Raw genomic sequence first — 16,867 nt, 5'->3', positions numbered from 1 at the left:
TTGCATCGCCTCCTCGCGTCTGTCGGCAGTGACTCGTGATAATAGTAAGCCACGTTTAAGACGTTTTTAGGAAAAAAGACGCAAAACACATCTGAAATATATGAATTTCAGATGTTTGCCTATGGAATGTTTAGCTCTGCGCTCCCCCTTCACAAAATGGCAACACGTTGCTAAGCGAGGTGACGTCATCGTGACATCACGCCGACTTCCTCTATGAGGAGACGACATGGATATAGACCCTACCCACGTGACGTCACAACTCCTTCCTCCTGACTGGTGCCGCCCAATTGTCCGTCAACACATCATGTTTACCTGTTACGGCTACGTACATTCCTCCTATTTACGTGCTTTTCTGCTCGTTAACATTAATAATCAAAATGGTGAAGGCGTGTGTGGCGGTCGGTTGCAATAACAGAGAAGATAGACGGAGAAGACGGAGAGACTTGAAGTTCTACCGGATTCCGAGAGACCCGGAGAGAAGAGAGCGAGATGGGCTGCTGCAATACGACGAGAAAACTGGGCTCCAAACGATTACCACAGATTATGTAGTAGTCATTTTATATCTGGTAAGATGCATTTAATATATATTTAGAGGGTTTTGGGCTGACAACCAAAATTAAGATCATTGCTAGGCTAATCGCCGACAACATACACGTATGTATGTAGTGAGAGTGCTATCGCTAAACCATATAAACATTAAAAGCCCTAACTCCATTGACAAACGACATGAAATACATTAGACTTGACAGTGGATGTTAGCAATAACAAAAGATTTTGAACTGAAAATTTCGTGACTCACCTTTCCAAGCACAAGATAGATTCCTGCCGAATTTTCGTGGACGAGGACCTGTTTCACCCAACCAGCAACGAAGTATTTATAAGCCTCCAAGCTCTTAAAGTTTTTCAAACTTTCGTGAGAATAGGCTGATTTTGTGTGGACAAGATAGTTGTACAGTTCAGGGTAGCTAGCAGATGTCAGGCAAATATGGCGGAGACAGCGGGTCGAAAAACATCGATTTAGGCATCAAATATGGATCTGGTGAATGGATAAACTGAAGCTTTTCCACATAACGCCTTTTATGCAACGCATCAAGTGAGTTTACGGCATCCGAAGGCACCGGGTCTTCCATGAAATGCATTATAAATTGCTCGATCAATTGAGACCATTGATAATACAGACACAAAATGACGGACAAGTGGGCGGAACCATACAGCGAGCACGTGATTTTGTGACGTCGGTGGGTAGGGTCTATAAGACAGCTGCCCTCTCGTTTGGCTCATAAGGTAAGTTTTTTCAGCTAATATATGTTTGTGTATGCATTTGTAATTAAGTTTACAGCTAGAGTTTGTGGAGTAACGTGTGAACGATTTGGTATGAGAGATTTGAGAATTGTAAATACCTTTGCATTTGTAGCATTTAAGCTAGCGGACTTTTGCTAGGCAAATTAGGCTAATTTAATCTACTAAATTTACATTTTGGTCAGAAGAGAAGGACGTTTAAACACCAATTGTTTTGTGTCAGATGTTTTATTGTTAAAATGTGTGTTTTGAACATAAGTCTACATATGTGTGTTACAGCTTTACAAATTGTCAAGAGTGACAGAAAAAGCTTAAAAAAAACACAGTGGCCTTGTTTGCTGTCTGTCAAGATGAACAACTTCACGTTTAGTGAGGACAGAACACGTCAAGTTAATAAAGTCATAATAATAAAATAATAATACTTTTTTTTTTCATAACGCACTTTACATTTGAAAAACAAATGTCATAGTGCACATTACCATATAAAAAATAATAAAAATAAAAAGACTAAGAATAAAAAAGTAAAAGCAAAAAAACAGACAGAAACATGGATAAAATCAGATAAAAATCAGATAAAAGTAAGATAGTCAGATAAAATTAGTTGTAGTTGTATATTATGTTAAAGTTAACAATAAGTTACTGTTTACGCAGCTAAAAAAAAAAAAAAAAAAAAAAAAAAAACGACCAGTGACATTTTAAACAAGTCGTTGAACTCACAATTTATTCAACATTATATCTAATGCACTGTATTGTAATTGAGTCTTCATTCTAATATGATACAATTAACTACAAAGCTACTGGTTATGTTTTCTAAACAGTTGCACTTGGTTGATTGAGAATTGCATGCATGCTACACTCTAGCGGCTGAAAATATATATAGCATTAAGAAGCAAGGATCTTAAAGGGAAAGACACCTTGCCTGGCACGGCCAGACTGTTCTCCCTGTATTTTTCAAACACTGTGAGAATAGTCTGGGACCCATTAACGGCCTCTCGAGCAAGGACAAAGTCAACCGTCCAATCAAATTCGTTTATTTGCGTGACATGTTCTTAACGAGCAACGTCCCTCTTACGCGTTGGAAGTCGTCTCCACAACAACACAGATGGTGAACAGGAGAGCCGGGAATATGTTCCAATCCACGGTAAAATCAGTTTTAAATTACCAAAAACACATCGACACAAGTCCATGACAACAGTCTGTCTCGCGCTAGCCATTTTGAATAAACTCGGCTCTCCTCGTATGTTTACTTCCGCGCGCAAGTCCCTCATCCTGCCCTCATTCCTAATGTCACGTCCGCCCGTCGCTGATTGGTCCACTCCGCTGTCTGTTTGCTGTGGCTTGCTCCGCCCTGGAAATTGTATCCGCTGAACGGTGGCCAGACTCAATAGCTGGAACAGTGGTGAGTCTGGTGTACCAGGCTAAAAGACACCCATAGTTCATCAAAATGACTTTCATGTAAAATACGTTTTATCAAAGTATTTCCTCATTCAGTCTTTTCTTCCTTTTACCTGCCTGTTCAGCTGCTTTGACACAGAGAAAAGGTCTGTGTGTTTAGTTGCGTGCACTTCAGGGTGCCTCGGAAAACATCATATCAGAATATTGCACTTAGTTACGGACATAAAATAATAAAATAATATAATAATATGCATAAATTCATTTACACAACAAATCCCAAGAATTGCATGTTGTTTGTAAAAATTTAACGTCATTTGAAAGAGTCGGAGATTTGTTGATGCACTGAAAAGCTGGACGAGCAAATCACGCCCCTGACATTAAAAAAGAAAAAAAAACTTGAAATTTGCGGCATCTGGGGAGCAGGCAGCCAGGATCTAACGGTATTTCAACATGCCAAAAAGACTGAAGATGGTTCAAAATGAGTCAGAAAAGCACATAGAGAAGAAAGAAAAAAAGGAAAGTCCCACAGCATGGCAAGTGGGCATTTGCGTTTTGTCTTCACCATTTTCTGCATATGTTCCGGGACCTGTCCCCGTGCCGTCATCCCTCCGCTTTCATATGTACTTTGCGTTCCGGCACCTCATGATTTACAAATTAAGCACTGGGTATCGGTATCAGGTTTTTGGAGTTGGACAGTATCGGGACATCGGTTATCCCTTTAAAAAGTAATTCTCGGACAACTCTAATAAAAGGATGAACGAAAAAAAATGTATTGAAGACAGTGCAGACTAATGAAGACACATATACAGTCTCCAATTCTTGAATAAGGTCGAATTTAGTTCCTCTCTATTAAGGGGTCCCCAGTTTACGACATATTTCTGATTCCATGGCGACACTTTTAATGTTGATAATGCCTTGATGAAAGGAGATGTTAAAAAAAAAAAAAAAAAAAAAAAGGATCCGTTGAAATCCGTTTTCTTGAGGGCTAGTAAGTGTAGCTTTAAAATAAGCTCATCATGTGATTCTTATCATTAATGGCCATGATGTTAAATTTTGAACATGATGTTGAAATGTAGAGAAGGGGAAAAAAAACAAAGTTTCACTGGATTTCCATCACAAAAAAAAGGTGAGGTGATGTGGAAAGACACCAGCTAAAGCGCGTCTTCACGGTCGGCTAATGAAGCGGCGACTCGCTACTGTCCCAGGATGCACCTGTGGGCTTTTTTTCTCCATTTTGACTGCATGCAAATAAAGCTTTCGTGTTTCATTTCTTTCAAATCACACAGAGCTGGCAGGAAGACCCCAGATTTTTGCTTTAAGATGGGGGAATAATCATCGATTGAAAACTGGGAGGCATCATGTTTCGGTGACATTGACATCAATAGACGTTCTATCAAAAAAAAAAAATTGGACATCCGTTGCCATCAATGTAGGCCAATGAGTTAACCAGGAAGTTGGCATGTCAATGGCAGTAATAAGTGTTAAAGGGACAAACAAGACAAATGAAGGCCATTTTTACTTACTTGTCCAATGATATAGCCATGAAAATTAAGGGGACTAAGTAAGGTAAAAATCAAAGAATTTCTACTCTTTTTGTCCTTGAACAATCTTCCAAGAATATCCAATGGGGTTTTTACATTGTAATTGACATCTAACATTTAATATACTTTGTGTAATATACGTGAAACATTTGCCTCTATTCACGATAATGATCTCACGATTTGGCAATACAGCATTTATCGATACATTGGTCAAGAAATCACAGTAGGATATTCAACAAAACAACAAAAAAAAACAGAAAAAACAAGCTCTTTTCATCCTACTGCTGTGAATTTGAATGAGTTTATCACTAGCAAGCATCCAGTGGGGCACCACAATGCAATGAGCCATTATACAGTAGTTTAACACTAGAAGTCCCGGAGAATTCTGCTACTCCTAACGGTCCCAAGCAATGGCCAATTTGGCCTCTCCTCCGAAAAAACCCAGAGGTGGCCTAAATGACCCAAGTGCTTTTGAATTAGCAAGTCGTTGTCCGACAGACAACAGCCGTTCATATGGAAATGCAACCACTTGTGTTGGTATGCGGCCCAAATGGAGGGGAACACACAACAGTAGTACTATTCATGTCATATTATGTGTCAGTTCAAGTCAAGCTACATTTATGGGGTTTTGCACATTTTAATAATGTGTATTGTTTTACGATTTTACTGTCAAAAAAATATATCCCTGACAGTGTATTTGTGGGGCCTTTATATGCTAGCAATATTTGTTATAACAGTATATTTGTGATGCCTGCAGAAAATAGAACATTGAATCAGTATCAAATGTAAAACTGAAATAAGAGTCTGACGAAGTTAATTTTTGTCTTTTCTTCCTGGTATTTATTGATGCACAGGATTCAAACAAGAGTAATCACAGCAAATCAAAACTATCAAGTCAAAACGTTGAAATACTATAGAAAACACACATAAATGTACCTCTAATACACTCTCTATCCTCTATACTGGACTTGTTGAAAGGTTATCAAGAATTTTATGTTTTCCTGGGACTACTTGGTATACAATGAGGAGCAATTATTTGCACTCCTTGTGATTTTGCAAGTCCACCCACTTTGAAAAGAGGTGGAGGTCTGAAATTTCAATCATAGATGCATTTCCACTCATAGAGACAATCTAAAAAAATCCAGAAATCACATTGTATGATTTTTAAAATTTATTTGTTATATATTTTTATCTACTGGGATTCAGTTCAAGCATTTGTGCACCTGAGAATCAGCAATAATTATGTCACTCAAAGAGTGAGGCTGCTTTCTCTTTCGCCCAACCCCCTCCCCAGCTAAAGTAGCCTGACTTGAGCCTTTTTCGCCCAACCCCTCCTCAGCTAACACTTATTTCTTACTTGCCTACTGCAGGTTGATAAATTTGTAGGTAGATTTGTGTATGCCTTAGTCAGTCCAAAAAAAAAAAAGGTTCCTTCAATCAAAAACAAAAGTCACTTGAACGAAAGCAAAATGTGTTTGAATGTAAAAGTTGCCTCAAAATAAAGACAGACAAAAAAATTCCTTTGTTGGTATATTTATTTTGCTTTTGATATGTTCTTATATTTTATTAGAATCAATCACAGCTTTGAAAGCCTACTGTAGGTTGTCAAATTTGTAGATAGATTTGTGTATGTCTTAGTCAATCAAAAAAAAGGTTCCTTCAATCAAAGTATATATTTTCAATCGAAAACAAAAGTCACTTGAATGAAAGCAAAATGTGTTTGAATGCAAAAATTTCCTCCAAATAAAGACAGACAAAATTTTATGAGAATCAATCACAGCTTTGAGAGCCTACTGTAGGTTGATAGATTTGTAGCTAGATTTGTTTATTTCTTGGTCAAGCCAAAAAAAGTTCTTTCAATAAAAAAATATATTTTCAATCGAGAAAAAAAAGTCACGAATGAAAGCAAAATGTGTTTGAATGCAAACGTAAACAAGTCAGGCTGCTGTTTCTTTACTTGCAGCCAGCCATTAGCTGTGGAAGGGACGTTGGGGGAAATTTTTCAGCCATTAGCTGTGGAAGGGGGTTGGGCGTCAGGCTACTTTCAGACACTTTTTACTTGACAATAAACTGCTAAACTTTTGAGGATATTTTGACAGTATTTTAATAATTCTAATTTATTCGGATGTATTTGTTTGAATACCCTCTACATGTTAAAAAAAACATTTTTGAAAAGATCAGTTAACAATTTGCTGTCGATATAGATTGAGATACATAGATATTCAGAAACACTACAACTAAGCATACCAAGCAACAGTGGTAGCAAGAAAAGCACCTCACATGAAATGGCTGGGGGAAAAAAATATGCAAGACTAGTAAATACCACTCTTGGTTCAGATACAAGCTATCATTCAGGCAACCTTTGCATTCAAACACATTTTGCTTTCATTCAAGTGGCTTTTGTTTTCGATTGAAAATATATACTTTGATTGAAGAAACCTTTTTTTTGGATTGACTAAGACATACACAAATCTACCTACAAATTTATCAACCTACAGTAGGCAAGTAAGAAATAAGTGTCTGAAGTTGAATTATCAGTCCTACTTATGAAGATGGTATGTCCTGTATCAGAATTTAAACAAATACATATAAAAACAAATTTCCCATTTATTTTCAATGGCAAGTAATCAAGGTCCCTGTGATTTTTTTTAACCATTTATCATGACAGCCCAATGAGATTGTATACCGCTAACTCTCATTTAGGTGAATTAAAAAAAAAAAAAGTAAAAAATCTGACCTACGTTTTTTGGGGAGGAATGAAAAAAATCAATTCAATCAGTTATCATAAACATCTTTGATGTGAAATGTTTTATAATGTATATTTGTAATAACGTGTAGAACATGAAAAGTAACATGAGTTACTTTGCTGAGTAACAAATTACTCTTACAATGAGGTAACTGAGTTACTTCTCCCAAAAAGTAATTTAGTTAGTAACTTGTAACTAATTACTTTTTGAAGTAAGATTGACAACACTGTGCAGTACATATTCCCTTCATAATAATTAGGACTATTAGGACATTCAGTCTGTTTCAGTGTGTTCAAAGAAACCGTTCAGGGCCGCTCCCTTCCACCTTCTCTTGACACAAATTCTGTTTCTGTTTTTCTCAAAGGTTTTCACACATTTTCTCGTACTAACTTCAGACAAAATGGCCACAATTCATGCTCCATTAGATCCAGTCATTCTTAACTATATACATGATCTTGCTTTAAACTCAAATTGCAGTTCTAAAACGTTTTTTTTTTTTTTGCAAAAACAATGTACACATTGGGCCATTTTTTTTCTGTTTTTCTGTGTGGAGTATAGGAGAAGTAAGTTAAAAGTTTGTAAAAAGCGTACAACTCCATAAATTAATGTAAATTAATAAATGTAGCTTGACTATCACATGAAGTGTGCAACCGTGGTGTGTTCCCCTCCGTTTGGGCCGCATTCTAACACAATGTATGTCTAGTGGTTGCATTTACATATGAATGGTTGGTGTCTGTCGGACAACGACTTGCTAATTCAAAAGCACTTGGGTCATCTGGGCCACCTCTGGGTTTTTTAGGAAGAGAGGCCAAATCGGCCATTGCTTGGGAATATTAGGAATATTTGTCTTGGGGAAGGGCCGAGTCGGCCTCTACTGGGTTTTCTAGTGTTAAGTCCACAACCGCATATATCGGTATCGGTTTGATATCGGTATCGAATTTTGGGAGTTGGACAATGTTGGGATTAGAGCTGAAACGAGTGCTCGAACAACTCGAGTAACTCGAGTTTAAAAACTGATTCGAGTAATTTTTTTCACCTCGAGTAATCGTTTATTTTGACAGCTCTAAGCATCACGTTTTGCTCAGACTACTTTTAATGCGGGACAACGCGCTGTCACGTGCGGAGAGGAAGAAGGAAAAAAAAAAAAAAACACTTACTGCAGCCGACAGCCGCCACAAACGACGCCGACGTTGCTAAATGCTAGCCCGCACGATGCTACGTTGGTACAGGTAGCGTCTGATGCGTCTCATAGAGATCACATGTATGTTGAACTAGATGCGAAATGACAGACTCGGCCACGTCTGGGGAGCGTTAGTAGACAGCCGCCATCTTAAAGCAGTAGAGCGCTAAGCGCTAATAAAGAGCGCTAAGCGCTAATAAATAGGATTAACGTTACTGTCGCTACTAGCTCACGTAACGTTAGCCCTGCGGAGGGCTAGGTTTCAATTCATTATGACCACTGTCGATGCGTGGCTCACGTGTCTTACATACAGGCTTTAACATAACATAGCATTGTGGAGTGATGAGGGTGTAAAATAAAAACTTAATCATGCTTACTATCAATTTTAGCTCAGTAGTCATTTCTTGATAAAACACCAAGTAGCACTGGTCCCTAATGTGCTCCAATACAGCCTGTATTATATTTATTTCGAACACTGCAAAAACTCAAAATCCTATCAGGACTTACAGTTTAGACTAACTTAAAACTTAACTAGAACTTAAAAATGGCTTGACACAAAGAGAAATTCAATTGAAACGTGGGAAAAAATCCCAACTTTTAAGTGATGTGTGTTATCAAGCGTAACGGCATTTTTAGGTAAGATATATATATATATATATATATTTTTTTTTTTTTATAAGATCTAAAAGTTTTTTGAGTGAAAGCAGTGAATTAGTCTTTTTTTTTTTTTTAATTCTAGTTACATCTGAGATGCAATTGTTGGCTGTTTTCAACAATATACATCGAAAATAAAGACATTGATTGACTGAAAATGGTTCAAGATTAGATGAAATGTCGTTTTTTCATGTATATTTATAATTGCTCTTCACCTAAAAATATATTTGTTTTATCCGATTAATTGATAGAATTTTCAGTCGATTACTCGATTACTAAAATATTCGATAGCTGCAGCCCTAGTTGGGATAACAGACATCAGTTAAAAAATCACTATTGGACAACTCTACGATTCATATTATATAGGATGACCCAATGTCCTCTTTTGACAAGTCCTACTTTCACGTAGTATCCTCGTGGTCCGGGCGGGTTTTATAAATTCATAAAAATGTCCGGTTTTTATGATTTTTCACGGGACTAATTTGAAGAGAATCCCTCCGGCCGCTGGGTGGCAGTGCCTGCCTGCGATGACATGGCTCCTAGTAGTAGGGGGTGAAGGAGTAATTCTTCTTGTTTTTGTTGCCAGTTTACCCCTATCATGAGGCATTACCGCTATCTACTGGGTTGACGATTTGGGTACAACGCCTGATGTTTTTTACGATAAATACGTACAGTATATAATGGCAACTGTTGACTTCTCTTGGAGCTTTGACTGTAAAATCCCGTTTGGTGTCGCATTGTTGCGCTGCCGATGATTGTAACCTTTTATAGCAAAGTTTGATTTTTGCCTCAGCTAGCTATCAGTAAGCTAAACCGCGCTAGGCATTATGGGAAACGTAGTTTTGAACTGCTGCGTTTGGGAACATGCTGATTGAATAGTTTGTCAGTTTATTTCGGTTTTTGTTTGCGTGTAATCTAGAACATTGAATGAGAATATCAATTGAATGGGAATAACAATTTGTCAAGGACAATTGTCGTGATAGTAATTTATAAAAATGTTTAGTTGGCACATAGCCTACTGTGTGTATGTGTATTGACTGGAATACATTTCTATGGGTCTGCATGATATATTATACATATACATATATTTTTTTTGTTTGTTTGTTTGTATTGTTTTTTTTTTTTTTTAAGTAATTATTTTTCTTTTCTTCAAACTGCATTTTTCCATCCAGAGTGAGGGGGCACACCTTAAATATATTAAAGTGATACAGGCATCTTTGAGTGAACTTCGTGTAAAATTCAAGTATCTTGAGGCCGGGCTGAGTGTCCTCTTTTTTGGAAATCAAAATATGGTCACCCTATATTATATCAACTTTAGAGGGTTTTTTTGCATTATATAGAGACTATATTTCTTTTTTTTAATTGCCATTTATGATTCTAATGCCATTAATGTAGGTTTATGAACATTTTAATCATTGATAATTGTGTTTATTCATACATATATGGCGGAAAACACTTGAAGTTCCGCTCTGAGACCCCCAATTTGGCCACATTTCAAAATTGTCCCATATGCATGTATGATACAGTATTGGAAAGCTTAAAATCTCAATTTTCTGGGGGAAGAAATTTTTTGAACAGGATAGCATTTTTAAAAAATGTTTTTTAAACAGCAAAACCCAAATTGTAGGTGAGAGCACGCGAGAGCATAATTAAAGACGCCATGATTTTAACGAGGTATTATCGCGTACTTACTTCTTTTCGATCCACAAACTCCATGTATCATTTTCACTGAGTGTCAAGACATAGTTGTGAATGGCCACAGCTGGATTCTTTGGTGATTTTATGGGTGAAGCATGGCAATATAACAAGGGTCGCGATGCAGAAATCGCAGACATCAAGGAGTAATCTAGATTTTCATTTATTTACAATAGGGCTGTCAAAATTATCGCGTTAACGGGTGGTAATTTTTTAAAAAATTAATCACGTTAAAATATTTGACGCAATTAATGCACATGCCCCGCTCAAACATTATTAAAATGACAGCACAGTGTCACAATGTACACTTGTTACTTGTGTTTTTTTGGAGTTTTGTCTCCCTCTGCTGGCGCTTGGGTGCGACTGATTTTATGGGTTTAAGCACCCATGAGCATTGTGTAATTATTGACATCAACAATGGTCGGCTACTAGTTTGTGTTTTGATTGGAAATTTTACATATTTTATTAAAACGAAAACATTAAGAGGGGTTTTAATGTAAAATTTTTATAACTTGTACTAACATTTATCTTTTAAGAACTACAAGCCTTTCTATCCATGGATCGCTTTAACAGAATGTTAATAATGTCAATGCCATCTTGTTGATTTATTGTTATATAAACAAATACAGAACTTATGTACCGTATGTTGAATGTATATATCCGTCTTGTGTCTTATCTTTCCATTCCAACAATAATTCCAACAACAAAATATGGCATACTTTATCGATGGTTTGAATTGCGATTAATTACGATTAATTAATTTTTAAGCTGTAATTATCTCAATTAAAAATGTTAATCGTTTGACAGCCCTAATTTACACTTAAATGTTTTTTTAAAAAATTTCTTTGTTTGGAACGATTATTATCAAAACATATTGGGAAAAATGCGACTGCAACGAAAAAAAATACAATCAAGCGATAGTTATGACTTTTTTACAGACGCCATTTTTTTCATTGTGACTTTATATGTTTAAAAGTTTAAAATATATGCAAGTGAATAATTTTTTGGAGTCGTTTTTTTTTTTTTTATTATTAAATATTAGACATCAATTAATGATTCTAAGTTAAAAATGACATTTTGAATAAGAAATACGATTACTTACCTTCTTTTTATGGCTAGGTTGAAACAAAAGCAGTTGCGCGATGTCCGGAAACAGGGGTTTTCAGGGTAAAACGGACAAATTAAAAATAGTTTGGGGGCTTATTGCGACATGAATCTGCTATGGCAGATTCAAACACAACAGTTATTTTGGCTTAAAATACAGCAGTTTATTTTAAAGAGGGGTTCAAGAGCAGAAACTGCTTTTTTAGCCTTGTCTGTATTTTCCGCCACAGATTTATTTATTCGATACAAATAATCACACATATGTTGGCCACACTTGTACTGTACCAAATGTTAATACTGTGGCCTACCAGACTCAAGATGTGATGTCAACGTATGTGGACGCCAAGTCTTCATGCGTGAAGTTAAATTACCATTAGTTAAGGGTTTAAGCAAAATGAAATGGATCTTCAAAGCCTCCCCCGCTTTCTGCCCCTCACCCTATAGAAATAACTTCCTCTCCATCTCATTTAAAAGCTGTGGGCGCATCCACAACTGCTTCACTGATGTTCAGCGACACCATGCTGGGGATTCTCTGCCTCCTCATCGCCGCGCTTTCTCGTGAGACCCTCTTTATCATTTCGCCTCCACGCTTTGTAGTCGGCTAACGGTTGTTGTTTTTGTCTATTGACAGGTGGCGACGCGGCCCAGGTGCTGACCCTGACACCAGCGGTTCTTACCGTTCTTGTAGGACAAGAGGTGGTTCTCAATTGCAACCTTCAGAGGGATGATGGGACTAGTGTCCGCTTTTATAGGCAGTTTCCTGGAGATGCTCCTCAGTTTATTCTGAGTCATCACCATGGAACATCTTCAACTAGCTTTGGAGATGGATTCTCCTCTAGTCAGTTCAATGTCAAAACGTCCTCCAGTCTGGATTTCCAATTTATCATTAAACAGGCAAAGGCAGAAGATTCTGCTGAGTATTATTGTAAGACGTGGGATAGCTCTGCTCGTGAAACAGTATCACAGTGAAATACGCAGTGACAAAAACTGGCTCATCTTACTTCTGCTTTTATGTTGAGTCGACATGTCAGATTCTTACCTGTGCAGAAGAAGCGATGCTACTTAGAATGATATGACGTGCAATTTGTAAGGAGGCTTATGGTTTGGGTTCTTGTGATGAAGCGGGCTACTGAGTGTTGGAGGAATTAATTAGGGAAGGTAAAAGAGTTGTGAATTGCAGTAGTCGATCCGAGAGGTGACTAAACTGCAGGCAAGAGTGGCAGTGGTGAGAGAAGTGTTTTTAATTTTGAATTAATCTATTATTGTGGCAGATAGTCAAAAACATTTTTTAAATCTTAAAAAAAAAAATCAACTTTTGAATGTTATTGAGGGCCGTAACCAGAGTGTACTTCTGTTTGTATTCTTTTTATATACATTTAGGATGTAATTGATGATTTTATTTATTCCTAAAAAATGCTATTTCGCATCCCATGATCTCTCTTTGGTCAAGGATTTCCATTTCAATGCGTTGTTGTTGTTTATAATGGGTCAACCTGTTGCTTTTCCAAGGTGCTCCTCTGAGGGACTTTTCCATCACGGTGACCACTTGACAGACGTGTAAATGTTCAGCACCGCCGCCGACGAGGAGTTAAAAGACACAGGAGTGAATGTTGACATCTCGGATTAAAATAAAATGTCTTAAAAAAGTCCAGCGCTAACGTTGAGGAGTTGCATCAGTTTTTGTACGGCGGTCAGCACCAGTGTAATCACTGTGGTATTCAGCGGAGGAACAAAGCTGCTTGTGACAAGTAAGTACTTTGAATTCATCATCAAATGTGTTAATTTGTGCATGTACCAATCTATAAATGTCTAATTGAATATATTTATTGATTTATTTTTTTTTATTTTATTTTTTTGGGGAGGGGGGCTTTTACATTTTTAAACAAAACATTTTTAAAGCCCAAGGGTAAGTAATATATTTGTTTTTTAAGTCATAATCTTTGATATACAAATAATTTATGTGTAGTTACATTCTGCAGTTTGGCATTTGAAAAAAAAAAAAATCTGTGTGAGTACTAGAGGCGTGCGAAATTTCCGACTCTTAGATTATTCGCGATGTGGCCGTGGAAGATTCGAGAGCGATTCACAAACATCCAAATTCCGATTATTGAATTATACCATGTAAAGCGGAAATAAAACACAGCACGGTCTTCAGGACGCAATGAGGAACAGACCGAGAGTAAATATCATGTTTAACTCATGCCGCTAGATGAAAAAAAAACAATAATACGTGACTCCGGCCGTCAGCCGCTACAAACAGCGCCCAGTTGCTAGTTGCCACAAATATACGGCAACATACAGCTATGGTAGATATCACATATGTCTAGACCGAGATGTGAACTTACCGACGACAGCCGTGTTAGATCATATACGAAGAACTAGATGCAAAATGACAGACTTTCCCACGCTAGTAAACAGGCGCCATCTTAAAGCAGTAGACTTCTCTAGAAGGCTCTGTTGTAGCGAACCTAATTACTTTTTATCTACAAAAAAAAAAAAAAAAAAAAGGCAAAATCATTACTTGAATCTATCTTTAAATGATGAAACAGTTTTAAAACTTTCACGTTGAAAGTAGACAGAAGGAAAATTATGGAATAACGGGAGCAATTTTAGCAATTTTAACAACTTTAACAGTTGATTCACAACATTAAATTAATTGTAGTTTAAAGCTGCCGATACAGAAAAGGGACGTGAGTATTTTATTTACTGTATTTAATGGTTAACTTGATACTGAAATAGCAGTTTAGCCTGAGAGGATTTTTGAACAATTTTGGAAGTAGTGCACAAAAAATGCAACGTGGGAGGTGGTGGTGCATCAATAATCGATTTATAATCGAATCAGAGCCTCTGAATCGTAATCGTAATCGAATCGTTAGGTGCCCAAAGATTCCCACTTCTAGTGAGTACCATCCTTCTGAATGATTACATATTTAGGAAGTGCCATTTTTATTTTATTATTTTTTTGTTGTTGTTGCGCATTTACTTTTCAATGTTTTTCATCATGAAAATGTGTTAAGTTTGGTTAGCTTATGTATAAAGGATGACAGGCACTATCAGTTATTTATATGCCAAAGTTACTATTATTTCATATTTTGATTATCTTATGCATATATACTTTTATGATAACTTCTTTCATGATAGTCGTGGGCGGTTTTGTTGCACATTTTTGTTATACTTTTAGTGAGGGACCTTTGTCCATACAGGTACAGTAAACAATATATTTAATTTTTTTGGGGGGTCCCATATTTAGTTCAAGTTTATATGTTTTCCATGTTTTCTGATTTTTAATCGTGACTAAATTTGTGTTAGTGGTTGCCTTTACTGTCTACATGATAAATTATGTATTGAATTAAGATTTTAATCTTTCGTTTTTGTTGACAAAGTATTTGAGATTCCTCTAAATATGAATTAGTGCACTTTTGCCCAAATGTAAACTATTCGGATGAAGACAAAATGAAGCTGAACATGGATTTACGCAGTCTTGAGAGTTCATGGGTTCTCAAACTGTAGGTCGGGGGCCAAAAATGTTTGTTGTAGTCATAATATTATGCCACTATGTTATTACTGTATTAATTTTATTGATTAATCTTTGTACTTCAGTCTTGGTGATGTAAACTAACGGATCTGATCCCTCCAGGCTCAGACGTGACTCCCCCCGTGGTGACTGTCTTCCCCCCGTCCAATGATGAGCTCCAGTCCAAAGAGGCCACTCTAGTCTGCGTGGCCACTCAGTCCATCCCGTACGCTGACGTCACTTGGCTGGCTCGGGGCCGTCCGGCGACGGGCACCGTCGCCACCGGTCCTGCCACGCGAGAAACGAACAGCAACTACAAAATCAGCAGCTATCTCACCGTGCAGACGTCCGAATGGAACTCGGACGTCCCTTACACTTGTAAGGTGTCTCTGGGCTCCCAGTCTGCTGAAAACACCATCAACAAGTCCAAGTGTGCAACTTAGCAACACGTCAACAATGATGTGTATGCATGCTTGTTTTTTTACGCATTCTGGTTTGATCTTACTAAAACGAACCAACATTCTTCAATAAAAAAATAAATAAATATCAGCAGTTTTTTCTTGCATGACTTCACAAACATGCAAAATGAAGCCCTATTATTTTGTCCAAAATACTGTTTTGTGAATTTTCTGAACACACCACATTAAAAATGATGAATACGGGTGTGACAATATTAACATTCTAAAAATGTTTGTTGTTTCATTCATGAGTGATTGATTGATTTTTTTTTTTTCGAGCTGTTATATAATACAACAACAAGAGGGGAAAAAAACAATCATATTAGTAAATGAGAAAAGAAAAAAACAACTATAAAAAACAAAATATGGCTGAAAACTCGGACAAGACTGAAAAAGCAGTTTCTGCTCTTGCACCCTTTGTTAAAATAAACTGCTGTATTTTAAGCTAAAACAACTAATGTGTTTGATAGAACAACATGTCTAGATGCTGCAATAGCAGATTCATGGCGCATTAAGGCCCTGAACTATTTTTAATTTGTCCATTTTACCCTGGAAGCCCCAGACGTCGCGCAACCGCTATGTTTCAACCCAGCCATAAAAACAAGGTAGGTAATTATGATTATTATTCAAAATGTCGGTCATTTTTAGCTTACAGTCATTAATCGATGTCTAATATATTGTTTTAAATTTTTTTTTTAAAAACTTAAAAAATAATTCCCTCGCATATGTTAAACTTTTAAACAAATTAAGTCACAATGAAAAAATTAGCATCTGCAAAAAATGTTTTCGTTACTGTTGCATTTTCCCCAATATTTTATATGATAGTCGATCCAAACAGAGAAACTTGATACTTGCGATTTCTGCATCGTGACCCTTGTTATATTACCATCTTTCACCCATAAAATCCCCCCAAAATCTAGCTGTGGCCATTCACAACTGTGTCTTGACACTTGGTGATACATGCTACATGGAGTTTAGGGATCGAAACAAGGTAAGTAAGCGATAATATCTCGTTAAAATCATGGCGTCTTTAATTATGCTCTCTCATGCTCTCACCTCCAGTTAGGGTTATGCTGTTTAATTTTTTTTTTTTTTTCTTTTTTTAAAAATGCCCTCCTGTTCAAAATTTTTCTTCCCCCAGAAAATTGAGATTTTAAGCTTTCCAATGATGTATCGCACATGCATAGAGGACCATTTTGAAATTCGGCCAAATTGGGGGTCTCAGACAGGAACTTCACATCGCCTGAGTGTTTTCCACCATATACAGTGGGGCAAATAGG

The 16,867-nt window shown here is 36.9% G+C and overlaps 1 protein-coding gene across 3 annotated transcripts; it reads left to right on the top strand.

Moving 5' to 3' along the window:
• Positions 1–12,126: 12,126 nt before the first annotated feature.
• Positions 12,127–15,786, top strand: LOC130931895 (immunoglobulin lambda-1 light chain-like). Of its 3 annotated transcripts, none has more exons than XR_009067324.1 (4): positions 12,127–12,173; positions 12,247–12,311; positions 13,125–13,363; positions 15,253–15,379. XR_009067324.1 is itself a non-coding variant. In XM_057861090.1 (4 exons), the coding sequence occupies exons 1-4, from the start codon at positions 12,134–12,136 to the stop codon at positions 15,570–15,572; spliced, it is 720 nt and encodes a 239-aa protein (XP_057717073.1). In that variant the 5' UTR covers position 12,133; the 3' UTR covers positions 15,573–15,786. The 3 variants fall into 3 exon arrangements, 1 of the variants encoding a protein (XP_057717073.1); XM_057861090.1 differs by having other exon boundaries at positions 12,133–12,173; positions 12,247–12,576; positions 13,334–13,363; positions 15,253–15,786; XR_009067325.1 differs by lacking the exons at positions 12,127–12,173; positions 12,247–12,311 and adding an exon at positions 12,583–12,840.
• The last annotated feature ends 1,081 nt before the right edge of the window (positions 15,787–16,867 follow it).

This window comes from Corythoichthys intestinalis, chromosome 16, assembly GCF_030265065.1.
Source record: "Corythoichthys intestinalis isolate RoL2023-P3 chromosome 16, ASM3026506v1, whole genome shotgun sequence".
Lineage (NCBI taxonomy): Eukaryota > Metazoa > Chordata > Actinopteri > Syngnathiformes > Syngnathidae > Corythoichthys > Corythoichthys intestinalis.
The sequence above is the reverse complement of the archived record's forward strand: the minus strand, read 5'-3'. Positions and strand labels throughout refer to the sequence as shown.